Here is an 8,966-nt window from a genome sequence, read left to right as displayed (position 1 = left end):
AACTATAAACTACTACTTGTGTTGTGTTTGGTGACTCTTCGGAATGAGTAATCATGCATGGACACATGCTACAATATAAATAACTATATGTTTATCAACATGTTTATTTTTTATATTACAAGAAAAAAATGTTATGGCAAAACTAACTCCAAGCTCAAAGTTAACAGCAAAATTTATTAAATCATAATTCTTCAGTTTAGTTGAAAAAAATGTAAAATCATATATTTAAAAATAATAAAATTAAAATAAATATTTTAAGGATAAACAAATATAATATAAAAACTTAAATTAATATTTTAAAAAATGGTATTTCAAATAGCACTTTCAAAAATGTCGTAAATTATTAAAGTTACTTCAAAAATTTATTTATCAAATAATTAAATAATTTTTTCAAATAGTAAAAAAAATTAAAAATTAATTAAAATAATTTGTCAAATATAATCTTAATCAAAATTCTCAAATTCAAGTTTTCTGAAGAATAATTCATGTAGTCTAAATAAAAAGATAGTTTTATACTTATCTCTTGAACTCTTCGCGGGAGTAAATGAACTAAAATGGAGTCCATGGGATAGATATCAGTTAGTCAGAAATGAATGATATAGATATGTTACGTACTATTAGATGTTTCACTTAAATTTCGGAACATAGGTAAATAACTAACTTAATTTAATTCAATATATGATAATGCCAAAAATATTACCGTCAAGCAATGAGTTAATGTCCCTAAAAAAACAATGACTTAATGATTATTAATATATTAAAGATTTAGGTTATGATAAAAAAAATTAACTGAAAAGTTAGATAAAAATTAAAAAAATTAACTTATTAAATTATAAATATTTTATAAAATTAGTTATTAAAGCAACCGAAATAGAATCACGATTTATTTAAAAAATAAAAAAATTTGATAAATATATTATTAAGAATAAAAAAATATAAAAAATTAAAAGTTAAAAATTAATATTTTAAATAACGTTACTTTAAGTAGTATTTAAAAAAATACTAAAAATTATTAAAAAAAATTATTATGAAACAGTCAAATAAATTTTTTAACTAATAAAAAAATCTAAAAAATAACTTAAAATATTTTTGCCAACGTAATCTTAAAGTAAAAATAAATCCCATATTCATGTGTTATAAATATATATATAAAAAAAACTATATTTATGTACAGGTCAAACCGAGAATTGACCCAGGCTGGGACATGATTTGGAACATTGGTGAGACTTCTTTTTTTTTTTTCAGACAGGAACACAGATAATATGGATTGAAATGAGATATAAGATAGGCTGTAAACGCCATTATTCCTTTAATACTACTAGTTGGAGCGAACAAGAGACAGTTAGGATAAAGTTTATTCTAGTTTTTGATCGGATCATTCATTTAAATCCAAATTCAATTCGACGAATGCTTTAAATGTGTCAAAGTATGCGAGATAAAATTGGGTTAACTACCTCACCAAAAAAAAATTGGGTTAACTCGATTTCTTGACGCAAAATACTATCTTAACACCATGTACAGTTAAATTTTAGAATGAAAGAAGTATAAATCTTAAATTAAGATATATTTTATAATATATATTTTAAAATAAACAATTTTATGATAAATATAGTATTATGTTTTACAAAATATTATTTATTAAATAATTTTTTATTATAAATATATAATATTATTCAAAGAACTTATATTTTTTCAGACATTAGACAGGATTGAGACTGCACAATATACAAATTGAATAAATTCTAAAAAATAATACTGAGTGTATTTTTAAATCTTGAATCCGTCAAAATCAACTTCAGAGTTAATCAAGCTAGCTAGCAAACAGAGTTAGATCATTCTCACCCTTAACTATTATTTTAATTTGTAACATTTTTTATGAAATTTATTAGTCTCGTTTCTTATTTGATAGTCTTACTTATGATTTTATAGTTTTTAATAGATTTTAATTAATAATAAATACTATATTAAAAGAAATGTGCTAAAAGAATGTGTTAACAGTGCTGCTATTTTTTATGCTAGTATTTTAACTCGTAGGAAAAAAAAAAACTAGTATTTTACCTCTAACATTTTTGTAATTAATTCATTCATAAATATTTGTCGCTTGATGTTGATAGTAAAGTGCTATCATTGTATTTGTATGTGATAGATTGAGAACGAGACACGAGGGAAAGTTAGAAGAGCTTTGTGTGGGAAATAAGAGGGCAAACATAAATTTTCACAGCTTTTGTGTTCACGGGTTTTCCAATATATATAGTCTTTTTAAGGGTACAATTCATAACTTCATTTTGGTGCAAACAAGAAAATGTCTTAGTAAACCTTATGTCCCTTCGATCAAGGTAAAGGGCATTAACTATGAATGTTCTCATAGTTATTTTACACAATTTTTTTTAATGCGTGATGGTTTCCGAATTAGACACATTTTAATATAGGAATTAGATTAACATAAAATTATAAATAAAAAATTCATACATGGGGGAATCCCTACACAGGACTCGTACACATGGGTGGTCCCAATAGAGGAGTCAGAGACCAATTCGGCAATTCCTGGTCCAGGATTGGCTTGAATATTTTTTGAAAAATATTTTTTTTCTCGCATGTGTTTATTTGGATTAAATTTTTTGTTTATGTTTAACAATATTATCTCCAAGTGATTTTATGAAAATAGTTTTATTTCAATATTCTGAAGTAAATTTTAAATTATACAAAAATATATTGTTGCATATTATAAAAGCTATTGTATTTTTTTATTGAAGAAGAATAATATTTTTTTTGGGTGAAATAAAGAAGAATATTATTGCAACTTGCAAGTGTGGAGTGTATATAATAATTATAATTTATTTTAATGTATGGATGGCATATAACATCATTATACTGGGAATGAAAGAGTCAGGTCTAAAGGGATATAAACTCATCAGCCAAAAAAGAGTGGGGAAGAGGGGGAACATTTTTTTTAACTACTATAATTGGGGACGATATTTACCGGAAGAAGTAAGTCAAATTTTAGAATTGAGTAAATTCTACAAAAGTATAAAAACTTGTGATTGTTGATATATGTAAAGATATAATTTTTCAATTAAGTGGTAGGTGTTTCTAAAATTCTGTTATTTGTGTGTTTTCAAGGAATTTGGTAGCTTGTGTTTTTGTAATGCTTGTGTTGAATCTAGATAGTTGCCGAAAGATGAAAATAAGAAGGAAGATCAAAATTGGAGTCAAAGTTACTCCAAAAACATTTTATAATTAAGATTATCTTGGGTAAGATATTTTAATTTTTTTAATTAGTTGAAAAAAATTGTTTAATTGTTTGATAAACAAGTTTATTTTAATAATTTTTAGTATTTTTTAAAATATTATTTGAAGTAGTGCTTTTTTAAATGATAGCCTCTAGTTTCTGGTTTTTTATATTTTTTATTTTTTATCCTTAATATATTTATCAAAATTTTTGCTTATCCTTTTAAATAAATCATATTTTATTATTTTTTAGTTATTTTATATATTTTTTAATTAGTTCAACAACTCATTTTACCGAACACTAATTTAATGAGTTAATTTTTTAACTTTCAAGTTATCGCTTATCTTGTTAAACATAACCTAAGTTTTATTTCTTACATAATTTATCATTTTTTATTTTTGTACTCTAATTTTATTTATTAATTAAAGTTTAACAACTATTTTTTCACCCAAATAAAAAAATATTTATCCAAATAATATAACTCAAAAATTATTTACACATAATACAAAATACTATTCATGATGAGAAATTAGTCCCTCAAACCGATTTGTCATCTTCATTTTTTTACATATTATCAAATCACCATGAACCAATTTCATAACATCCTTTTTTTTTTCTTTCTAAATCAACCTTACCAAATGGGTTTCTTAAGAAACCAATTTGGTAAGGTGATCTTTTTAAAACATAGTTTAGAATGTGATCATTTTTTTTGTTATTTCTTTTAGTTTTTTTTTATTTTTTTATAAATTGTTTTCTATTTTTTCTTACATTTTAAAGAGAATTTTTTGTTTTAATCTATTTAAATATTTAATTTGGTCTATTAATCTATTTAAAGATCAGTTTTATATTAAAAAATTTACATAAGTCTAATTTTTCTTTATTTTGGATAATAGATTCATCTTAAAATATAATAAAAGTACCATCCTAAAATTGTTTTTTAAGAACACTTTCTCTTAAATTAACTTCATTTCATTTTAAACAACAAATAAAATTTTAAAAAAATAACAAAAATAATACAAAGTTTTCTCAAAACTAAAAATTATTTTCAGTTTAAACAATATAAACATAAATATAAATAATTAAAACAAAAAAATTATTTTTTTTCAAAACCAAATAAATTAAAAAAGAAATATAAAAAAAACATGTTATGAAATGGGGTTGGTTAGAAAAACAAATAAACACACATGTTATTTCTCATGAATCAATTTCATAAAGAGGGAATTGATTTCTAAATTAAGACCAAAAAAAATAACATTGTTCACGTTAAAAAATCAGTTTTTGAATAATCAATTTCTTAACATTGAATAATAATTTATATCATTTATATAAATATTTTTATACTTATATTATTTGTGTAAATATTTTTATTATTATTTACGTGAAAACTCGTTTAACAACTATCTCTGTTCAACCTTTCAATTTATAGTAATTAATATAATTACTATCTTGCGACATAGTTTATCTCAACTTAGATTCTAAAGAAAAATCAATTTTAAAAAACTTGTTTTGACATTAAGATTAGTTATAAGTATTATTTAAAAAAATATGCCAAGGTATCACAGTACCATTAATAGATCCCAACTTTATTGGGCTAGGTAAATAATAGTATGTTTATCACATAATAATTTAAAATATATTAAAAAATTATATTAGATGGGGCCTAAGGAGCTGTTTTATTGAATATAAATTATTTTTGAAGTAATTATTAATAAAATAATAAATTTTATCATCCGTAAAAAGTCATAACTATATAATAATATAAACTTTTTATACTGAGTAATTTTTTACTCTTTCAACGCATTATAATGAAATTCATAAAAATTAAAAAAATGATAATAACATAGCTTTCAGCTGACTAGCTATAGAATTGTCAGTGTATGGAGTAATTTAATTACCGATTTGAGCTTCCTAGTTCCTGTTGAATTAAAAGTGTTCTCACATACGTTATTCCCTATTTTTTTTTTTATTTACAACGACACAACAAGATTAGGACATTGTACATTGTACATACTAGTAAAACTCCACCATGGGTCGAGCCTGCATTATTTCCTATTTGATTAATGGTGTCAAACTGTGAACTCTGTCCCATGACCAGACAAGAATTTTAATGCGCTTCATTGACCAACCAGTCTTGAGGCTTCTATTTGTCCTTCCATTTACTGAGATTTCTTTTCTTATCTTCGTTAAATTTCAATCATCACTCGAGCTAGAATCTAAGTAGTAACTAGCATAATAGTATATGAAACAAAACGAATGCAAAAATATATAGCATTTAAACTTGAATCTTTCTTCATGCATATGACATGCATATCATATCCACCGACTCCTCTGCAACAATCCTCCCACCTCAAAAATTAAAAGAGAAAAGAAATTCAAATAAGCAACATTTATTGGCACGTTCCAGTAGGCAAAAACGAACACGGAAAGGATAAGTGAAATTATATAAAAACATTATATCGTATTATTCATTCAACATCTTTTTATAGCGCGCATTTTTATAGTACTATATTTTTTTTTCTTTAATATATATGTCAATTGTCTTATTTTCTCTTTCTTTTTGTGATAAGAGAAAAAAAATATTTTATGATTATTATATAGTATTATTATATATGCATGGCATGCAAAGAGAAAGTGGGATTCTGGGCGACAAAGTTCCCCCCACACTTAGAACTAGCTTGTTATTGTTATATATGTTAGTAAGACTCTCTTTGTCATCTGCAGCTGTCCCATGTGAGTATGACTGTCCTTCCCTCCTCCTCTAATGGAATCACGTGAATGCATGATCATCTTTGTCCTTCCCATTCCCCTTTCCCCTTTCTAGCTATATATATGCTACCAACTTATAAAGAGAGGGTCCGCAATATGCTCTATTTTTGTGGCCTCATTTTTATACTTGCCATTTTCAATTCTTATTATGTGTTCTTAACCGCTGGATGTGACAATGATTTGATCACCAATATAATGCACATATTTTTAATATTTTCTTGATCTAGAATTCTAGTAAGTATTTATCTAATTCAATCCTATAAAAAAAAGTGAAAATTATTCTCAGTTATGTACTCTATTTAGAAAAGTAATACTTCGAAATTTTCCAATTAATCAACGTGAGCCGTTAAAATTTAAAATTAATTGATGTTCATGTAAAGTAAAATATGATTGTAATTTAGTGATTCTTGGATTGTTATGAGGAGCTTTATGGTTAAAATGAGAGTACAATTCCCCCACTGACTGCAAAGTGCAAATGGACGAGGTACTGTCTAAAGTTGTTTGCTTGTTAGTTATCAGCGTTTTAATCTGATAAAGGTCAGAACAAAGCCATGATGATGATGTTCTTGATCGGATTCACCGGAGATGAAGAATGAGCAGGCCATTGGGATTTTGTTTCACGGCCTCAACCCACCAATAGAGTCAACTTTGAGGTCCACTCCACTCCAACAGCCTGGCCCATTTTATGTCAGTACCAAACTTGTTTTGTTTTTTTCTGTAATTAGATGATAGCTAACTATTAACTAGCAAATTTTAGATAAATAATCATACCAAAATTGTTATTTCCCGAATTAAATAAAAACGTAACAATTCAATTGTTTTGTTTTAGTAAAATAATTGATTACGGATATGTTTCTATCCTGTCATAAACAAACACAATTATATTTTTTTATATATTTTTCTACATAATCTTTTAGAATTCTGTTTTTTCCTATCTTAATTATTAAGTATTTTCCTATCATAGTTATATATTATCCCCAAACAATGTATACAACTACAAATACAATTTTTTTCAAAGAATAAAATTATTATGATTAAAGGAAAAGGTACCTAATAACTTCTACATTTTGGGTTGGGTTCTAACTGGAATGATTGCAAATAAGAAATTACAAGATTAGCTAGAACACACATTATTAACAACTAACTGATAAGGTGGCACAGACATCATCCATAGCATAGTATACATCACCTTTAAGTAGAGTCCTTAAAAGATACCAGAAAAGTAGTAACATATCTCACAAGCTTAAAAGAAAGAAACAACATGTTGCAGCACCACTTACAGTTATACAACACATATATCAACAGGCCACTCCTCACACATCATGAAACACAGGTATGATTATCAACATACATAACACTACTTTTTACTTAACATTTTCATTGAGCCTAGCAGCAGCCGCAACAGAAGCGGCTACCCCACCGGGAGTGGCGGTGGCATCGGGGTTGTTCCTGGCCTCAGCACTCGCCACCCCTTCAGCATCTTGCAGCGTCGCGGCCTTGTCCGCGGGCAATTTGGCGGTTGCTCCGGTCAGAACGTCGGCAAGCTTGACCTTGTCCTGGTCATGCTTGCAGTCAGCATTATAAGCAGCAGCTGATTGAGCCATAGCCGCAAGTCCTCCCGGCGTTATAACGTTACTTCCCGTTGCTCTAACCTCCGCCGCCTGAATCGCTGAGGCATCACTCTGATCCACCGGCTTGTGACCCACCGTCTGTGCCGTGGCCTCCAATGCCTCTCCTATTGTTATAGCACTCTCCTTAATTGCACTGGTTCGTCCAGCCTCAACTGGATTTGGCTCCACATACTGTTCCACTACCTTCAAATATACAACAACATCCAGCAGTAGAAGTGAAGCTTAATGTTTTGAGTTTTGAGTTTAATGTGTTGTACGGATATTTAAACTCTCTATTGCACATCATACAATATAATAAAAAAAATAATGATTTGTAAAGTAGTGATGTTCATCGGTTCATGTATCATCTTTAACAAAAAAAAATAAAATAGAAAAAGGAAAAAAATATAACCTGGCCACCAACAGCCTCGGTTATTATGCGTCTTCCATGGAATGTAGTTTCTGTGACTGTGACGCCATGGTCGCCGGTGATGTCGGTGACGTCCTGGTGACCGACAAGACCAGCCTGTTCATTCCTTGTGGCGGCGGATTGCATGACGGAAGAAGCTCCGCCGGGTTGGGTTTTTCCGAGTACTCGAGCTTCCGCGCTTTGCATCATGGCAGCATCTTCCGGTGCAATGGGCATCTGTGCAAGGTCACCGTAGACGTCAAAAACGTCGCCGTATTTGATGGGGTCTTGGCCTTGGGGGCGCCTTGGCTGCTCCTGACTCATCTTCGCTCCCTTTGATATTCTGTGGCTGAATTTCGTTCAGAAAATTAAAGGTGTTGAAGTTAACTTGAGTGTTTTGGTTTTGTAATGGAAGTTGGGTGTAGCTCGCTCGATGAAGAGCTGGTATAAATAACTTTTAATGGAGGTGGGAAGAGAGACTACGTGGCCAAACGTTACACTTGGCAACAGTATCAGTGGTAGAAGGGGAACGTGTCATGCTCATTTGAAAACCATCTAGCTTCTTTTTGCATTTGATTTTAGAAAAGTTCTGTACATGCTGATTTTATATATATATATTTTAATTATGTGACTTGTTATAAAATTAAACATAAATTAGAATTTTCAATTATATATTATATTTATTACTACTAAAAGATATAGAATTAAAGTTTATATCTCGTATACAATTGGCGGTGGACGGTGGCAGTTGCAATACCATTTAGGGATTCGAGATATTTCTATACGTTCTTAGAAATAATAAGAAACCAAATTAATTAGTGTCCCATTTTCATTTGAATACCTTTTTCTAGCATACTTCCACATTTTCGTTTCTGCACTCAGGTTCAAAGCTGAAAACTTTGATATGTATCACCACAATATAATATATACGCAAAGTGAAAAATACTTTCTA

General features: G+C 28.3%; 1 protein-coding gene across 1 annotated transcript; it reads right to left on the bottom strand.

Annotated features, from left to right (window-relative positions):
* Positions 1-7,128: 7,128 nt before the first annotated feature.
* Positions 7,129-8,453, bottom strand: LOC114370792 (late embryogenesis abundant protein D-34-like). Its single transcript, XM_028328178.1, has 2 exons — positions 8,018-8,453; positions 7,129-7,809 (listed from the first exon to the last, which is right to left on the bottom strand). Exons 1-2 carry the CDS (start codon positions 8,336-8,338, stop codon positions 7,360-7,362), a joined length of 771 nt encoding a protein of 256 aa, XP_028183979.1. The 5' UTR covers positions 8,339-8,453; the 3' UTR covers positions 7,129-7,359.
* Between the last annotated feature and the right edge of the window lie 513 nt (positions 8,454-8,966).

Source organism: Glycine soja, chromosome 10, assembly GCF_004193775.1.
Source record: "Glycine soja cultivar W05 chromosome 10, ASM419377v2, whole genome shotgun sequence".
Classification (NCBI taxonomy): domain Eukaryota; kingdom Viridiplantae; phylum Streptophyta; class Magnoliopsida; order Fabales; family Fabaceae; genus Glycine; species Glycine soja.
This window is presented reverse-complemented; position numbering and strand designations above follow the sequence as displayed.

Bases quoted from the DNA above. Each gene is read 5' to 3' on its own strand.
- LOC114370792 (XM_028328178.1), bottom strand. From the start codon at position 8,338: ATGAGTCAGGAGCAGCCAAGGCGCCCCCAAGGCCAAGACCCCATCAAA. The intron at 7,810-8,017 runs GTTATATTTTTT...GTATATTTGAAG, and splicing joins CCGAGGCTGTTGGTGGCCAG to GTAGTGGAACAGTATGTGGA.